The 19,656-nt window shown below is 43.1% G+C and overlaps 2 protein-coding genes across 4 annotated transcripts; both read right to left on the bottom strand.

The window, feature by feature from the left end:
• Positions 1-497: 497 nt before the first annotated feature.
• Positions 498-1,825, bottom strand: LOC147259019 (P2Y purinoceptor 4-like). The gene is made up of 2 exons (XM_086207952.1): positions 1,769-1,825; positions 498-1,538 (listed from the first exon to the last, which is right to left on the bottom strand). The coding sequence occupies exons 1-2, from the start codon at positions 1,823-1,825 to the stop codon at positions 498-500; spliced, it is 1,098 nt and encodes a 365-aa protein (XP_086064078.1).
• Positions 1,826-1,987: 162 nt separating this feature from the next.
• Positions 1,988-19,505, bottom strand: ano5a (anoctamin 5a). 3 transcript variants are annotated; one of them, XM_086209199.1, is made up of 20 exons: positions 19,194-19,505; positions 15,567-15,634; positions 11,742-11,849; positions 10,309-10,377; positions 9,682-9,966; positions 9,265-9,384; positions 9,008-9,123; positions 8,788-8,922; positions 8,573-8,678; positions 8,381-8,441; positions 7,796-7,947; positions 7,456-7,536; positions 6,434-6,662; positions 6,127-6,305; positions 5,922-6,019; positions 5,468-5,598; positions 4,942-5,147; positions 4,659-4,858; positions 4,091-4,196; positions 1,988-3,918 (listed from the first exon to the last, which is right to left on the bottom strand). In XM_086209199.1, exons 1-20 carry the CDS (start codon positions 19,261-19,263, stop codon positions 3,691-3,693), a joined length of 2,748 nt encoding a protein of 915 aa, XP_086065325.1. In that variant the 5' UTR covers positions 19,264-19,505; the 3' UTR covers positions 1,988-3,690. The 3 variants fall into 3 exon arrangements, with proteins under 3 accessions (XP_086065325.1, XP_086065323.1, XP_086065324.1); XM_086209197.1 differs by lacking the exon at positions 7,456-7,536 and adding an exon at positions 7,007-7,081 and having other exon boundaries at positions 19,194-19,495; XM_086209198.1 differs by lacking the exons at positions 7,456-7,536; positions 15,567-15,634; positions 19,194-19,505 and adding exons at positions 7,007-7,081; positions 12,714-12,900.
• Positions 19,506-19,656: the final 151 nt, after the last annotated feature.

Here is a 19,656-nt window from a genome sequence, read left to right as displayed (position 1 = left end):
GTAAAGTACAGTAGCGACGCAGTCAGCCACGCAGAGGCGGTGTTGTGTAGGAGCCATGTGAGATGAAGCGAGATAAAGGAGACCGGGAGCCATTGTTTTTATCTGCACCGTATTTATCAGGTTGCAGAAATTCGAAGGAAAAACCAGATGATTAAACAGGAGATCACATAGAGGTTTTCAAAAGTTTCATTGTGGCAGAGTGAGAACTGTTGGACTGTTCAGAAAACAGCTCGAATAATTTAAGCCCGCAATTTAGTTTTACGGACAGGAAGCTACGTTTGCTCCTGCTCGTGTACCTGTCAACCATCCCGGCTTGTAAAGACTTTAACTTACAATGTAAACAATAGATGTCAGGAGTGAGGAGTTACAAACAGCCCCCGGGCTTTGCTCCCTACCTGTAAGACTACAGTGAGGGCTAAAAAGAAGGCATTGAATGTGAGAACAAATGTGTGCGTTTAGGAACGTTTCATGAATGAGGTCATGTGTCCACATCAGGATCAGGATGCCGGCGGCGAACACTCCGGGCTGACAGTAGACATCCGCTGCCTGTTTCTCACCTTCGACATCATTAAAGTCACTTGCATGCCGGGACACCGGGGACACAAGGCGGCAACAATGGCGTGAAACTCCCTCCTGAACTGGTGGCCAATGAAGCAGCTGAACAGAGGGTTGACGCAGGTGCTGAGGCTGCACAGGCACATCTCCAGGGCGAAGAGCACGTCTGCGGGCCGCCAGGAGGCGGGGTTGTTAGGGTGGAGCGCCCGAACTACGATAGCAGCGTTGCGGCTCAGGTGGTAGGGGAGGTAGAAGAGAGCAAAGAGGACCAGCGCTGCACTCAGCACCCGTCGCAGCCGCCGCTGCTTGTTGAGCGGGTCGGGGCGGCGGGGCCGGTGGCGCAGCTCCCTCACGCTCCGCAGGCCGCAGTAGCAGATGAAGAGCAGCGGGAAGAGGAAGCCGGAGACGGAACAGAAGAGGGAATATGGGAGGCTCTCCTTGGTCTCTCTCAGCAGTATGTACAAGGTGCAGACAGTGCGGTTGCTCCCAGGGCAAGTCTGGACCAGACTCATACTGGCAACAGGTGTGCTGAGGACCAGCGTCACCAGCCAGATCGCCACGCACAGCGCACAGGTCTGCCTCCGGCCCAGCAGCACCAGGGAGCGCAGCGGGTGAACGATGGCGAGGTATCGGTCCAAGCTGACGCAGGTGACGAAGAAGATGCTTAGGTAGAAGTAGTTGAGGTAGAGCATCCTGACGGCCGCGCAGAGCGGCAGCCCCAGGCTCCAGTAGAGCTGCTGCAGGTGGTAGTGGACGAGGAAAGGCAGAGCCAGCAGCCAGGAGGTGTCGGCCAGGGTCAGGTTGAAGAGGAACACCGTACTGCGGGTCCAACGCCTCAAGCGGTGGAAGAAGACCCACAAGGACAGCAGGTTGAGGGGCAGTCCGAGGATCAGCACCGCCAGGAAGAAGGACGGCATCACATAGAGCTGAAACACCGGGAGAGCTCCATGGGTGTGCAGGTTGCAGAAGGCTTCCTCTGGAGGCTGGGTGGACGTGGGCACAGAAGTAGAACTTAAAGCTTCAAATGCAGTCTAACCCAAGATTGTATTCCTCTTCCCCTGAAGTTCAGGTGAAACCTTCTTCATCTAAAACTGATATTCTCATTACATGAGGTTTATGAGCACCCCCCACTTATAAAGCCACAAAAAACAGTTGTTCCATAAACTATAGTTGACAAAGCATTAGAAACCAGTGAGGACCAGGTCAAACCTACCTGAACTTGAGCGTTGCCCATGTCTTTGTGGCTCAGTGTGCCAGGTGAGACAACCATGCCAACATATTTTTGTGTAACACCCACCCACCAGTGTGAACAAACACTGAATAGTTATCAGTGTCCTCTCAGGCCATCTGTTGTGTGAACTCTGAGAGAATACAGACCGGTGTGGACGCTTGACTGTATTTACGACTGGGACAAACATGTCACAACACTTGGTGCAAGTTGAAATGAACTTTATTCTACAGATACCTTATTTTGATACAGGACGTATTTTTAAAAAAAGAAAAGAAATTAAAACATGATATTGTAACATTAAGCGTACAGTAAACAGGTTTTCTACTCTTCGTAACAATATAAAATGAAATACTCGGGAAGAATAACAAAAGAAAATACATAAGAACAGTTTTAATTTAAAGATGTATAAAGATAAACAGTTTTAAAAGTAATAAGGCATCAACAGGCACTAGATCAGCTGAGCGGAGGGCAATAAAGGAGTTAGTTGCCTGAGTTTGAAGCACAAGGCAGCAATTTTACATAAAAGTCAGTCTTCAATAACAGATACTTCTCCTTTTTACCATGCAGACAAATTAACATGAAATACCCTTCATATAATTTCAAAACAAGCTACACCTTTTAAGTTGCATTGAAGTTCAATATAAAATCAAAACTTAATGTCCCTCTTCCCTACAGTACAATCTTTCTCCATTTAAGTGAACAAAGATTATCACATGATTCTTTGGAATACTGATTATGAACACTATAGAGTGACAATAGGTAGACTGACATGTTTATGTCTTGGTAGTCACTTTTTATGAAGTGCTTAGTGCAAAATAAAAAAAAACTAAGAAAAACCAAAATGTGTATCTTTCTTTCTCTGCACAGTTGCAGCGGAGGAAACCAGAAGAACCAGGAGGTGGTGGTTGTGCTTTGTATAACGAAGCAAACATAGTTCAGTAGGTGGGGGCAGGCTTTCATTAGCTCCAGCATGTTGGTAAACAGAGGCACATTAAAAAGGGATCTCTTCAATCTCAGGGCTTTCACTTCTCGAATCCAGGAAGAGGTCTCGTGGTCAATGGTCAACACGCACCAGCTGCTGCGGCTGAACAACTGGTCAGTGCCGCATCAACACCTCCGCTCTCACTCACAGTAGAAACAGCAGCACGGACGGAGACCTAACTTCACACGTGGGGTTGAACATGTGACCTAACAGTCGCTGGGGTGAAGATAACAGTCTGGTAAATGCGTGTGTTTGCATCTGAATAATATGCTGTAAAGAAACAATGCTCACATTGACTGCGGTAACTGCTAAAAAATAATAATTTAAAAAAAAAGAAGAAGAGGTGATTGTCAATTTTCAGTATATTACACTGAAACCTTCTAAACAGCTGCACATACACACAGGAAATACTCAAAACCCACAATAAACTGTATGACGGACTCATATTAAACCAACAGCAAGTGTTCGATACAGTATATTAATAATCTTTGGTTACTCATAGTGGCGTTCTAAATAAATATGGCCTGGCTTCAACACAGAGTAAACGATATTCTCTTTTCCTCCTTACAGCGTATCATCGGCATCAGTAATGGTCAGCATTAGTGTACAACATAGAATGGGAAGCCATATTTTATACATACACACACACACACACACATATATATATATATATATATATGAGAGAGGTTAAAATTCAAGTGCCTCAAGTCTCATCATGCATAGAGACTTTCACCGGTGTGCATCCCCACTATCAGCAGGTAAGTGTAGCTAAGAACTGAGGAAACTCGCTCCTTAATGAAAGCTGTTGATGAATACTTCAGCCACTTCAAATAGATGGTCACGATCGTGATACACAAGCAGGCGAATCTACATCACATATCCTTCTCATTATGTGCAGCTGACTGACCAGCAGCTCACTTGGCTAGAGACACTCTGACAGCACCTCATGGGTGGGTAAAGACGGGTAGATCATGGGTGAGCAGGTGCACTCGTTGTTCCCTTCACTCAGTTGGATCTTGAGCTTCTCCACTTCATAGTTGTGGAGATATTCCTGGACCAGGTAACGCTCTCTCTTTACTCTCGCTCTCACGTCGGCAGGAACATCGGGAATCATCCAGGCCACAAAGAACTTGACCAGAAATACAACGTGCTGTGGAGGAAGAAGAAAAACAGGTGTAATTTATAGCCTGCAGGGTTTTTTAATTGATCTTCATGAAAAGCGGGTTACTGTGAATGGCTCAGACCCAAGATAAGAAGGTGAGGCTCAGTGCGAGTGGTCAGTAAGTGTTCGTGGTGATTGCAGAAGCGCTGAGAACTGTTACCTCCATGATAATGACAAACGCCAGCTTGGCAGCCAAAATATGCCAGAACTGCATCGTGTGGGTGTACCGCTTCTCGTGGCCAGGAGGGTAGCGGTAATCACGATACCTACACAGAACACGTCATGCAGATTCATTAATTCAAGGTGGTTGAGAAAGCCTAATAAGAACATTTAAGTACACCTATTTAAGTACAGTAAAAACAAATGAAAACTACACAAACACTATTAAGTACCATGTTAATATGAGTCTAACTAGTGATTTATGTGAAGTGGCTGGGATTTGAAATGTGTTAATGACACATTCAGGACCAGTGTGAAGGATTCAGTGAAATCTAGTGGTCAGGTTGCAGATTGTGACCAACTGAGTGCCCCCTCCTCTCCCCCTCCCTTTCTAAGTGTGAAGGAGAAGCTTCTCTGACCTTCAGGTGTTCTAACAGTGAGTCACTGTTTGGGAAATGTCAGCAATGCTACGAAAGGATTATATAAAGGCTACATAGGAACACTGTCATACAGCCATTTTAAAACCATGTAACTGATGTTTCCAGAGCTTCACAAGCACAGCCACACACCTGCAGGTTGTGATGGAGCTGTTGAACCAAGAGGGGTTCTCCCCATCCTCGGGTCTGTTGTCCAGATGGATCTCTGAGATGTTGAACACAGAAAGGCTGTTGTTTATGTAGCCTTTCATATTTATCTCCCCGTCCGGCTGGTAGGCATACATGTACACCAATCGAGGGATCATATCAGACGTGAAAGCCACAATGAACGCCTGGAAACCAGCGACAGACACAGCATAAGAGAAGAATTCAGGTTAAAAACGAACATATCGAAACTTTGTTGCCCTGCACTCACATTTGTGACAACCGAGAGGACGGCAATCCCATTGAGGATCTCCTCCCAGGCTCCGATGCTGTGGGCCTTGGCTGCCACCGGACGTCTGAACTGAGTAGTGAGCTTCCAGGCGTCCACTCGAACCTCGATAATGTTGTTGAAAAGTGCCAGCAGAGGTGCCAAAGGGAAGGAGGCGACAAAGAGGGTGATGAAGCCAAACTGTATTACTAGAATGTAAAGAGGAGAGGGTCATTAGGACAGAAACAGCACCATCTGCAGGGTCTCCGAGGACCCTACATCCACCCATCCGTCCATGTGGCGTCTATCTTCTATTGCTCTGTAGCCACTGTTGTAAAAGTTGGTGCTCTGGGTTGTTGCTTGATTTAACTTTGCAAAGATAACTATAAAAAGATACTTTTCACAAGGAGAAATATCTGTGTAGGTGTTTATGTCCCAACTTGAATAAAGTTACATCCAAGTGTGTGTCAAAATAACCATGCTGAAACTTTGCTGTATGTAATGAAATGACTATGTGCAGGGATTTTACCCATTTCCAAGTACTCATCGAAGAGGCCCAGCTGTCCGAAGCCCTGCAGGTCATGGTCCTGCTCCCAGCGGCTGTACAGACTCTCTGGGTGGTTTCGAGCTCTCCTGCTTCCCCACCAGTTCATCAGCCACCTGAAGGACACAGGGGGGCGATAGAGAGGCACAAAAAAATGATAACAGCTGAGCTGGCTGAACAGAGGTTACTAAGAGTAACGGTTCGCTCTTCTCAAGCTCTGCTTTTGACGACAAAATGAAAATGCAAGTAAAGATGAAAGAATGTTATGATGTGATGATGATTTATACATGACCTTCTTCTTGGCCATTGATAAAATCCTGAGCTATGTGATGCAGCTGAGAAGTTTCAAGTTTCGAATGTGAATTAAACCCTTGAATAACTAACAGTTGACTGTATGCAGAGATGTGCTTTGGACAGCGGGCTCAGCTGGGGTACTCACGGGACCAGAGCTTCCTGGATATTGCCCCACACCTGTTTACCGGTCATCACTATCACCAGCTGGGTGGTCAACTCAATCAAACAGCCACCGGGGTCACACTGCACACGAGCAGATAGACATAGGAAGGAGAGGAATTTGACTCAAGGAATATGACTCAAGCAAGCTGAAGAAATGATGTGACATGTGATGTGTCAAGGTCTGGTACCTCTTCATTCCTCAGTTTGCTCAGGGTGCCAAACATATAAGCATATTTTCCGGGATGGCCGACAAACTTGCCCTTAAAAAAAGCCACATAAAAGCAGGAGGAGTAGTAGTTGACAAACTGGAAGAGGAACATCTTCACTGTCAGTTTGTTCTCGTACTCCAGGTGGGTCTTCGGAATTTCTGTCATATAGTGACAAATGAAAACACATATTCATATCCATAAACAAAACAGACTAGCACAATTAAACTGTTCCAATCGAACACCTGTCACAGAATGCACGATGACTTTAATAGGCTCTGGCCCTCACCCATGTCAGTGATCCAAATAGCCACTCTTTCATACATGAGGTTGAGGATCATGATGATGACAAAGTTGATGCAGGAGGCAGTGACAGACGTGGCCAGCTGTGGCGTGATGTAGGGCCCAACCACCTCCAGGTGGCTGGTAGCACTGTCCTTCATGATACTGGCGAAGGCTGCATATACCGCCAGGCGGTACGCTATCACTCCAATGATGCAGGCAATGATCAATGAGATCTTCAGAACAGAGACAACAGTGACAACACGAAAGACAACTACACAGCATGTCAAAGCACAAGGCACAAGTACACAGCAAACAAACCATGTTAAAGTGCAAACACACACACACCAGGACAGACGTTGAGTTATGGCCAACACGGGTGATCACAGACCCCAAAGGAACAAATCTAGTGCGATCCTCCCATTTAGCTCAATGTGCTACAAACAGTTATCATTTGTGGTCACATGATATTAGTCATGGTGATGAAAGGATGAAGGAGAAATAAACATCAGAAATGAACAGACTGAGTGTTTAAGTATTTGCAATGCAATGCAATCAAGATCAAAGATACTATGCTCACCCAGAACAGGACAGTGGCTCCAGACAGACATGTGCGTGCACACTTGCTTGTTATGGGTAAGTAAGGCTCCATTTCCTACATCATGAGCAAGCAAAGCAGGAACACCGTAGTCAGTCACTCTTTGTTATATCCTGAAAAGAAACTCTAAAAGGCCAAGTTCCACTAAAAAGCCTCAGATGAGAGGGAGAGCTAAGTCGCTAAGGCGGAGGTTCTGTTGCCACCACTATGTTGGAGTGTGAGCAGGCTCAGTTCAGTTTCAATCTGGGTCAAATTTTTTTCATCTTACAGTCTCAAGTGAACGCAGGTGTACTGATGCATCAGCATACTGGAGTACAGAAGGAAACTCATGCCTCTGAGTGTTTCCAGAAATGTCTTTAACCACACAGACTACACCACACCAAAACCCTCTCACCACCAAACTAGCGACCCACATTAAGTGCCCCCCTTACCCAGAGTATCACAGTGGCCCAGCACAGAAAAAATTTCCCCATTAGATCTGTAGTTGTCCTTTCAAGAACCCACTCCGATTCCTACAGATGGGTGGGATGTGGTCAAGGCAACATACAGCACCCAATTTCTGTTCATTCCAGTAGTCTGTGTTTACTATTCACTCCTGAATGCTTCTCAATCAAAGGAGACATAATGGCAGCTCATTAATAACTGCAAATTCTTGTGATCTGCAGTCCATCCTAGTTTCACTAATATCATATGTCTGCTCTGTATTGCTATGCTACATTGACCAGTATCAACTATATATATAGTTTTACTATTTCATGAGCACACAAACACCTGAGTGATGCGGTTCATCCGACGGTTGGTGCACTTGGTCTCATACTCTGGCCGAAGCTGCAGCTGTTGTTGCTCCTCCTCAAAGTCGACCAGGTCCCACTCGTACTCCAGACGGGCTTGCCGCCTCTTCCACAACTCCAGGAACAATGTGACTGCAGAGGACACCGATCGTCTCACCACAGCTTTCTGGATACCATTACTTTTGATCATTTTTATTGAATCCATATCAACAGCTATGTAGCAAGAAGCTAAATTGACCACGGTTAAAAAAAATAAACAAGTACTTTCATATCCATAAAAACCAGGATTATGTTTTGAAAAGACACATAGCTGTTAAATTTGATTTCAATATTATTTTTCACATGTATCTCATCCTCTTACACTTTATAGGGGGAAGGGCAAAAGAGTTGTATTTGAAAACCTCAGCAAATAAAATCAAGGAGACCTTGGCTGCCCACAGCTGTGGCTGTAAATAATCCATCATGGTGCATGACAATCATATTCAAAGTAAAAGTTCAGCAGCACCCACTAGGTGGTGCCTTGGGTCAGAAAATACAGTACTCAAAGAGAAGACATTTTACTCACCCCAGATCCCCATGAATATGGCAAAAAACACCGTTCCCACATTGTCAAATAAGTGCGATTGCTGAGAGAAGAATGAAATAATGATAACAGTTATAGTTATTGTTGATATTTGGAGAGAAATGATGACATTTTGTAGGCTGAACACAACAGGAGAATTAACAACAATGCAGTCACAAAACTGGAATGACTCACCCATGAGGAGTTGCATGTTGAGTTGAGTTTCCAGTAGCCACATTTCTTGTCACAAAGCGGACACATGACGATTTTGCCTCCAATATCCTCACTACAGATTTCCTTACTGAAGAACAATGGAAAATTAAAAAAAAAAAAAAAACCCAAAACAACATTCGCGGCAAATTTAACAATTACGCATCTGAGGGTATCTCACAAATACAATGCTAGCTCACCTCCACTCGTTGTCATCGTACGTGAGGAATCCGTAGACGAAACAAATTGTTCCGACAATTGCAGCAAACAGCAGCATCTCAGTGTAGAAGCCCAGCCAAGCAAAATAAATACCTATCTTCTCCCCGTAGTACTTCCTGCAACAAGGGAAAAACAGAAATCTCAGTGAGAACACATCTGCTGAGGAGAAACAAATGTGAGTATTTTGTTTTCAAGTCTTACCTTATCAGGTTGAGGGGCTGCTCTTTAAAGAAGCACAAGAATCTGGCCCAGTATTTGTAAAGACTGTACCTCTCACTTTCACAGTGCACATCCTTTGATCTCTTCCAGTATCTGCACTGCATGCACACATTCATTTCATTAACTGCACTGTTATTCATCATCTCAGCTTGCAAAAGGATGTTAATGTGTCGTTGGAAAGCCAAGCGTCCACAATACTGACTGTACAGAGTCTCAAAAGTTCACCAGAAGAGACTCACATCGTGCAGCGGGAAGGCAGCAGAGTAGGTGCCATTGTTGAGTAACCTCTTGATTCCCTTCTTGTCTTTTTCCCCGCATTCGTTCCTGACATAAGAACATCTGGACAGGATATAGAAGACCTGGGCAAAGAGAGAATCAGGAATACAGAGTTTTGTAAATAAGAGGCTAGGAAAATTCCATCAAAAACCCATTTGCCCCTGTATTCATTCAAAGATGTTGTGCACTGAACAGAAATAATCTGCTAAATCTAATTTGAAATATATAAAATGGAGCTGAAACCTACATACTGCAGACATGCACACATTGTTACAGCATGCAGCCACATTAATACTAAGTTCTATTTGACATCAAGGTCAAGGGAATGTTATAATTTGAAGGTCTAAAACATGATAAAGTCAAGGTCAAAGCATCCTTACTATCCTGTTTCGAGTAGAAGGTGGAAAGAATGTTTCTTTGTCGTCGATCAGGAAGAAGTCTTGCTTGCTTTTGTTGAAAGGAGCAGTGAAGAAGTCTGGCTCAGGATGCATGATGTCCTCCGGCAGACGGAAGGGAGTGGACAGCCAGTTCATTGGCATCTCCTTGTTGTCTGGGATGTCGTTAACCTTGAACGGTACCTTGATCTTCAGCACATCAGCATAAGTGGCCAACACTTCCCACGGAGCGTGGATCTTCACAAAGTATGTCTTTCCATCATCTGACTCCTGAGAATTATTACAGTGACATGGGATAATGAAGGTTGGGCTACTGACAAAGAAAGTAATAAAGTAAAAACAATAATAAGGACATAATAATTGAATAATAATAAAAAGGAGATCACTACTTAAAGCCATATTTTGTTGAATGCATCAGGAAAATGAAGGGTAATTATTACTTTTATTGTATTAGGAAGATACTTAAGTACTCAATTCTACTAAAAACTTCTCATCTTTGAAAAACAACAAGCATTCTAATGTTATAAAAATGAATGATTCACACATGACTTTTCAGGAAATTATCCTCCTGTCATATAAATAGATATAATCAAATCAGCCAGGGGCTCTTACGGATTTATCCTCCGTCTCCAGCTCCAGGCCCACATTCTCCAGATTGGCCTCATATATCTTCCTCCTCTCCTATAGAGAAGAGAAAAAAACAACAACAATTATTTGGTTTTATTTTCAGATAAATTCCTTTGCTATGACTTTACAACAGTGAGAGTATTATTCACTTAACATACTTCAGAGCAAACTGTGTCTGTATAATGAATTATTTCACAGACGTATGTTTGAAAGGGCCTAAAGGAGTAGATGTGCGCATCACATGAACTTAAATCGGGTGCTGGACAAAAAGAAACGATGCAGGACAAAATGACTGAAGTGTCGACACTGTAGCTGCTTTGGCTGATATTCATTCACACACATTCCTGCCTAAAGATAAGCAAACATCATGGACACACACTGAAAGCGTTATATTTGTCGCTTATGTGATGTGTTTGCAGAATGTGTAAAAACCTTAAACAAAATGTGCCCCACTATTCCACATACAGCTCATCACAGGTAGAAAACTGAACGTACGCGCATGAAACCAAAGATAAATGTAGGAAATTATTAAAAATATACACTGCTAACAACTGAAACATTAGCAAGCCAACACAAATTCACAATTATTTAGTAAATTGAAAGTTACCTCTGCCTATACAGGGGTAAGAGTATACTGCACTTAATAAGGCATGTAGAAATGGATTGTTCTTGTTGTGGTGGTAGAAATGTAAAGGTCAAAAATATACACCCTTGTTTCGGTCAAGATTTACAGCCACATTTTACAATCCATGTGAATGAAACACAGGAACCGGCCTCATGTTTGCCCTTCCTCATGCAGTGGAAAAAAAAAAAGGGTTCCTGGCCAGCCGATGATCTGCTGTTGACTCACTGATGGGGCTGGGGGTAGCAAGTGAGCTGTGACAAACAACCTCGCAGCCGTGAAGTGCTATCAGCCAGATGTGAAGACTGGCAGCCTGGTATCAAACAGTAGAAGTCTTTCAGTCCTCAGTGGATAGAAACTGGCCAGTATGGACATACTTCAAAGTTTATTTAAGAAGAAAACAGAGTTTCAGGGAGATTTCGATAAAAAAAGTGACCTCCCGGAAAATTCCTTCAGAGGATTACTGATATAAGCTTAGGACAACAATTCCCAGTGTCTTTATCAGTGCTGAGGTATTCAGGCTATGCTGCTGACTCCTGCTGAAAACTCAGAGGATATCCTGTAAGAACCAGTTCTTCATACAAAATAAAAAAAGAAGCCAATATGTGGAAATAAGGTCAGCTGTTCTTTAGCGTGATATTTTAAGAGTTCAGGATATGAAGTTCAAGACGCAAACAATATTCAAGGATTTGCCTGCCGCTGTAACAACACTGGAAAACATTAATCAGCAAATTGCTATCATGAACATCAGGTTAAATTTACTTTAAAAATGTATGAATCAAACACAAGTTCTTACCTGTTTCCTCTCTCCATCTTTATCCTCAGCATAGGACAAGACGAAATCAATCCTGCGCTGTCCATCCCGGAAGAACACGGAGTCTTTACTTTGTTGATGTTTGTCGATCTATAGCAAGACAGTCACGGTATTTAAAAAACACACGTTATTAGTTCAGCAAGTCTTAAGATGCTTTCACCACAGCAAATAACAACTGTGTGCTAGTTGCTAACAGCATGACCCAAATAACAAGGCCCCAGGACACAACACACAACACAGGATTATTGCTCTAAAATCAACACAAATGTTAATTATGTTTCCATTCCAAACTCAAAAAGGCAAACAGCATCTGCTGTGACTGGGAGGTTTCATACTGCTTGTGTGGCCTTTATAGCTTTTAATGAGCGAGGTGAGAACTGTAAATCTCAGCTGTATCATGGAACAAAGTCCTGTAAACATACACATCGTTGCATTTGGAAAGGAGTGTGTCATCATAAATACTTGTCACTATACGGTGCAGGGAAACCCAGCAGCCATATTTGGGCTAAAGCTTGTACTCTGTGCTTTTCTGTAAATGCTGGACTCCACAGTGACCAAAACCATTTTGTCAGCTCAAGAAATTCCAGACATGTGTTTCAGCAAATGTGAGTCCTGCAGCGGCCATCTGGTCAGCGGTCACAATCGCTGAAGGGAATCTACTGCACAGAAATGCTTCAAGGAGGGACAGGACAGCATGTCTGCTAGCAGTCGCCGCTGCTTCAGCTGTTCAAAATGCTAAAAATAACCATGTACCATGTTATTCTATCATCACTGCACATCACTGGTGGCTACCTACACAACACTGCAGACAATTCAGAGAGCTCAGACATCCAGCACAAGAATAATAACAATACCCATCTCTGCCACATCTATACTACTGTGCTCTAGCTCCGACAGAGCATAACCGGTGAGCACAATGCTGCGCTTGTAGGGAGGAAAGGAAGAGCACTTTACCTCCATGGCCCACTCCCTTTATGGATATATTCATGCATCAGCGGAAATGCTGTCTGTCTGATGAGTGGCCTTGCTTCAGGAAACACAGCCTAGTCTGAAAGGCACTGCTTCTCTCAATCTCTCCCCACTGATCTTGGCCAGAGTAGCAGCATGCAGTCCACACATCTCCCAGGACAAGCCCCCGCTCGCTCAAACATCCAGTGAAGGAGAGAGGGAGAGAGCGAGAGAGAGAGGAGGGAAGATAGGAAAGCAGAAAACTCCTAAAGATGACATCAGCACAGGGGTTGTATCGCTGCTGCCAGCTAGCCAGCTAGCCAGCTAATGTAATGATCTCTGAATCAGAGAGGAGATAGAATCATCATCCTGGTCTGACCATCAGGAATGTCTGCAGCTGTCCCTGGTACACGCTGACAACAAAATTTCAGATAAACGGTGGTTAAATAACGATCAGACAGTATGAAGTGACCTCGCCTGACAACAGCAGAAATGGACAACAGCACCTTATCAGTCCGGCTGCTCCTTGCTTGAAAACAGTCCATTAATCAACCTGCCGACCCCATGATTAAGTGGAACTGGGACACAACAAATACAACAAAACAAAAAAACAACTGCTTCAAAGGTTTAAGGCTGGAGCTGTAACCCTGGCTCATCGCTACTGAGCTACTCAAGAGGCCTACGTGTCAAATTGTTTAACCTTTTCACGGTTTTCTTACTGCAAATGACGCACAAATCCCCATGTTACCTCTCAGACTGCATTCATCATGTTGACCATGGCAGGGTGGCTGCTTTCTTTAACTGGAGCACTGTGCAGAAACTCTCTAATTTACTGTAATTATAGATCAGCCATATGGAATCAGTGTATCTGCTTGGACCCGCCTCTGCTTCGCAGAAGTAGTAGTGCACTGTATATTTACCACTAAGCCCTAACTACTGGGCGATGTCTTTTATCTTAATTAAGGAGAGGTTGTAAAAATCTTAACTTTCAAAGCATTGCTATTTTTAGAGGAAAAGTAAAGAACAGTACTCATGTTATATACTTTGCAGCAGCTTAATTGTAACATAATGTAGTCGTCTCCACTGAGAACTCTCCTTTACTGGCTCATTTTCTGTGCTCCAAAGTCTCTAATTCACTCTAATATTAGTGTTATTTATACAGAAATCCTTAACATGTTGTGAGAAAACCAAAAGTTCTCCAGTTTTTTTTTGAACATGTTATTTTCTACAGATCTAAAAATAAAACTAAGTTGCAGCACTTGAGATCTTTTCACAAGAGGAGGATCATATGGTCAGTTTTTCAATTCTTTATTACACAGTATTCATAGATGAGTACCTGCCTTTACCCCAAAACTCCTCAACAATGTCCTCTAATTCTCAACTTTTAGCTGGCCGGCGCCAAATAAGTATGTTGTTTCTATCACAAATGTGAGCATTTTAGCATCTTAAAATTTTACTTGGAAAGAGTAGTTCTCCCTTTAAATATTGGAGACAGCTTCCAAATTTCAATGAACTTCACACTGAATAAGCAAAGATTCCAAAGAAATGTGCAGCAGATTAAATGGTTAGCCAAAGCAGGTCAGTCCTGTCAAGAGTAAAGGGCAGGGTCACGATCCAGAATAGACTGTACACTCTAAAACTCCCCTCACACACATAAACACACAGGCAAATAACAAATGTGGTCTCTCTAATTATGTTCCAACACCACCAGACATGTGTTCTCTCCTCAGTGAAGCGGACAATCATTTCAGGTGAGAACATAGCGAGAGAACAGGCCTTTTTCCAGTTTTAATGAACTCTCGTGATGCAGTCACATGTAGCTCATGCCAGCGTGTTTCCATTACTCTCTCTGCTGTAACAAAAACATGCTTCAGGAGCTACCACCAGCTCTCACCGAGACATAGACTCGAACATACAAGCATCACGCTCTAACCCTCTACAGTAGATGGAGACAACACTGAACATACATCCCTAACGAGGGGAACAAAGGCTGGCAGGCGGCAGACAAATGCATAAAGTTGCATCACATCACAAGCCTGTTTTACCATGCCATACCCTCGCACGAAACTTCAGGAATAGCGCCCGCTTTCTCGAGAGCTGTGGAGGAACCAAGTGGGACAGTAAGGGTAAGGCTAACATGTCATAATGATCAGTAAAGAACTAAAACCAAAGCAAAAAAACTGTCAGGATATCTACAGAGAACAGCTCAAAAGCTATTGAAACATTAACACTTCACAACGTGCTTAAGGATCAGCAAAACCACTTCATAGCAATCTCACAAGCTCTTCATCTTGCTCGGTTAAAAGTTTGAGCAGGTAGCAGGTGGCAGAGACACACAGATGTAGCAGCATGCATCTGTGCCCTCGACGAGCATCTTACCCCAGTCAAAGTACTGATTCTCTCTAAGAGCTCAGCCTCATTCAGTGGACTGTCACTATGGTCAGACTGGGCCAGGGAGGCCAGGCTGGTGTTGAGAGACTCACAGGTCTCTTCAAGCACACGAAGTGTGGAAGGAGACTTTAACAACATTGGGGAGAGGAGACACGAGTGTCAGGGTTACCACAGAGTCTCGCATCATGACATCTTTAGCTTGTGCTGTGGCAAATCTACTAAGATCAACAAGGGACATGGTGGCAGTTTATTCGTTATGGGATTTAACATGATAATCAGAGTTTGTATTAAGTGGGAAGAGAGAAGGAAATGTGAACAGTGTGTTTTCTTTACAGACAATAAAGATCCTGCTTCCTGATTACAGTCAGAAGCATTGAGTTGAATACAGAACTTGTTTACGAATTGGTTTTGGGAAGTTAACATTCAAGAGGAACAAACAAGCACGTATATAATGAGTACAGTCGTTACCGCTGATTGACTCTGCGGGAGGGAACCTGTGCTGGATGACCCATGTTGGTGGTAGCCATTTAAATCATCTGCAAGACAGAAATATGAGACACACAAAAATATAATCACTAGCAGAATTAAACATATTGCAAAATATAAAGATTGTTTTTCTTCAAACAATCAATATGTCCCTTGTCAGAGAAACAGCTCATCCTACTTATATCATTTTTATTTCCAGTAAAGTGAGCGGCAAAATTACAACATCCAAAATGAAATATTGATGATTGGCATCCGTGTGTTGATACAATATCATCAAGCAAAATATTACAAAACTACGCTGGAGCGATTGTTTCAGGGCTGTAAAGGTGACAACCATTTTTATCATTGGTTAATCTGCAGATTATTACATCAACTGTCTATAATATGTCCAAAAAAATATTTGATTGTCACAGTTTCCCAGACACAAAACTGATGAAGTCAAACATCTTCTTTTGTCCTTTCAACAGTCCAAATATCAAAGAAATGTATTACATTTCCTGTAATGAACGGGAAAAAAAAGACGTTTAAGAGTCCGAAGCTGGCAAATGTTTGATATTTTTTTCTTGAAAGAAGACTGGAATAACAAACTGACTGACAAACTTGGCTATTCAATTTCTTTTTTATCTTCTCATTTGTTGTAGCTCTATGCTTACCCCTATCAATCATGGCAATATTGTACAGCCAAAGTGAAAGAAGAAGAACAAAAGCACAGAGAACCTCTTTGATTGGCCTGGTAAGGCTGATTCTTTGGCGTGTGAACAGCTGCCTGAGAGGAGCCTTGACAGGCAGCAAATGTTGTGGTCTATATTTGTACACCATTTGAGGCAGAGCTGCTATTAGCTTAACTGTGTGCTAACGTGCTACCTTAGCTGTGCTGTGGCTCTACCACTTCTGGACTGTTAGCAGGAAATGGGGCAAGGAGGTTGGGTAAACCTCTCTCATGAAAAATGCGTATGAAAGTCGATGCTGTGAGATGAAATATGGCGTTCAAGGTCTCCTTTCACTGGTCCTTATTGCCTGTCAAATTAAATAACAACCTTTGACTCTCAGAAACAGATTTACATATCCAAATGTCCAGGCAGACGCAGAAGTAAGAGAAACATCGAGTAGAGCTGGCAACATCTACACGAAAAAAATACAAAAAATCTAGTGCTGGTTCAGCCTCTGTGTCTATGTTTTTAAATAGAACAGTCCTAATTGCTGGTCTGAGGTTGCATTTAGCCTGGACTCAACACAGAAAGTGTGCTTACACTGACCTGAAACAAGCACTTGAACCAAGTCAGAAAGTATCATTTTATAATTGAACACTAAAATGAATGCTATTTATTATAAGGGCTGCATTCAGAACTACTATAGAGCACATCCTGTGATGAAGCTGTTACTTTTCTGACTTGAAGCACTTGGTAATGTCTCACAGAAGAAAATAGGAACAACCTGAAAGAATGTAATTGGATTTAACATGAAAATAAAGTTTGCTTCATTATTTGCATACTCAGAGTGTGGAGGTTGAGAAGCCCTACCAGCCATGATCTCTACCATACAACACAGGACAAAGAAGAGCAGAATGGGAAAATTACCAGGGCTCTCTTTTTTGAGAGTTGTGTTCGAACAATGCTAAAAATCCTTTTTCCATAAGTATTATTTATTGAAAAAATAAACAATATTGACCTTAACCCAGTCTGCTGTGATACATTTCAAAACATATTTCCTTCACAGTATTTGAAAACGCCTCCCAAACATATTTTTGCACAGTTGGACACGGTACTGCAGCTCCCAGCATCAGCCTCCGAGTTACACCAAGAGCGGCGCCTTCACAGTCAAGGCTTTGTTCAACAGAGAGCAGCTGATCACAGTGAAAATGCCAGAGGGCTGATTTATTTAATAACAGTTAGTTCTACAGAATCGAGACAGCACACGCTCATTCATTATACACCAATACCGCCTGCAATGTTGTAAACAGTCTGCACCCTCGCGCACTGCTACATTTCCTATATAGCGCAGCGTGCTTGTCGGCTTTCCTGTGGAAGGAAGTCGTTGACAGTCGATCAGGTCTTTAAGTTTCAGGAGCTCGTGTGAGCAAAAACCGGGCTTTTTAGACGTGCCAGTTCATACAGAGACTGTTGGTGTGAGGTCTGAACCCTGATTATATTTCAAGTGTCAATGTTGACATATTAAAATATCATTAAAGTCATGTTACAACTGAATGATCACGCCACAGCGTTAGAAAGCAGTATGTTGAACCTTCACCTGTACCTGTTCAGATGCAAACAATGTATCTAAAACTTGACGTTATGTCTTCAGATTCACTGTATTTCATTTTTTTTATGTTTCTTTCAGGAAAAAACAAACAAACTAGCACTTACCTGAGGACATGTAACATTAAGTGAACAAAATAATTAAAGGGACACATAAAAAAAGCGGGGGGGGGGGGGGGGGGTAGGATTCCCAAACTAGCAGAACTCCAAATCTCACAAACTGGAGAAGGAAGCCACTATATTAACACAAACCACTGGTTTACAGCCTACAAATCTGTACAACAGTGTTCTATAAGCTCTCCGAAACATATACAGGCTTCCACTTTCTTCCTCAGGCAGCAGGAGTTAGCAAACCTGTCAAATATCCATGGGAGGAGGAGCAGATTGGAAGATGTTAGATCAGTGTTTTGCATTATAGAGGGTTCTCTCTCCATTTTGTCAATACAACTTAATGAACAAATTTGTTTTCAATGTACAACAGTAACTGATGGTCAGTGGAAGTTTAGCAGAGGTTATATGTCCATATACTACTGCAGTTTATGACACCAAGGCAGTGAAAGTGAACTGTGGGAAGCACTACTTCCACTGCTGATGCACAATGAACCCACAACACCAAGACAACCATCGTGACTCTGCAGTCTCTGGTAGACAGCAATAATATTATTTTACCCGCCCTGCAGATGAAATAAGACACTTTCACAGTTATTTGTACTAAAAGGGGTCACTGGAGGACATCCAGTGAGATTCATCCTGTTCAGCTACTCCATAAATGGGTAAAAACAAAGTCCTCAGTCTTAAGTACTTTAGTTCAGGATTCAGGGTTTGTGCTGGTGTACAATCTGGCTGCCTGTGAGTGTTTCCAGTAAGCAGGCCAGCTGTCCCAGACTAACTGGCTGTGAGCTGGAGTTTCCAGTGAAAGAAATCCATAAGAGAGGAGAAATGCGAAAGGTGGATACAATTCAATGTAGTTGCTAAAATATCCTGTGAATAGGTGAGGTAATAGGCTATTTTTGTTAATGACACAATAAACACCACCACCGTTTTTTTTTTTCCAAGTCTTAATGCCAACATAAACCACTGATATAAAGCCTTAAGCCTATTTTGATAGTGTACTGTAGAAGTTATCAAGGTTAAAATTTATACGCTAATGTTTCTATTTGGAAACAACAAAAAATCTTGTGACATTTATGGCAAATCTGGAAAAGAAACAGACTAAGTTTGATGTTATTCAAGGAGGTCTAATAATGTAAAACTTAATAGCTGCTGAGGACAGACAGTGATTTTAGTGACATCAAGCTAGCAGGAGGGCACCGCCAGCTAACTCCAGCTGCTCCTGTCGTGTTAGCTAACTCACCGTTGTAGGAGTCCGTGGGGCTCATCTCAATTAAACCGTCCCTCCCCGACTTCCCCGTTATTCGATGCATGATGAATTGTCTGCGTAGCTGAGCTGTTCCCGTTAGGTCCTCATCTACTCCAGAATACCCCCAAACTTCTGTCCTTGACTCGGTCCGCTCTCTTCCCCACAATCTTCAGAGGCTCCTCGCTGGCTCGCCGGGCTACTGGCCGACCGGGTCTGACCTCCTACACTCCTCAGTGCCCGCCGCCTGCATGCCTCCCTCTGCGAGCAACACGAGACTCAGAGGGAGGTCCGGGAGGGAGTGGCTCCAAACCACAAGTCAATGGTCTCAACCTGAGGGGGAACCGATACCCCCAAGTCCGCTTTCGTTTTAGGTGTGAAGAAACGAACCGTCCTGATGAACGCTGGTCCCCTGTGGTGTGGAGCCCTGGAGAGGCCACAGAGAGAATGATTGAATCAA

The sequence above is a fragment of the Aulostomus chinensis genome, chromosome 7, assembly GCF_037954235.1.
Source record: "Aulostomus chinensis isolate RoL2024-O1b breed Wild chromosome 7, RoL_Achi_v1.0, whole genome shotgun sequence".
Taxonomy (NCBI): domain Eukaryota; kingdom Metazoa; phylum Chordata; class Actinopteri; order Syngnathiformes; family Aulostomidae; genus Aulostomus; species Aulostomus chinensis.
Note: the sequence above shows the minus strand (reverse complement) of the source record. Positions and strands in the feature narration are given on the sequence as shown.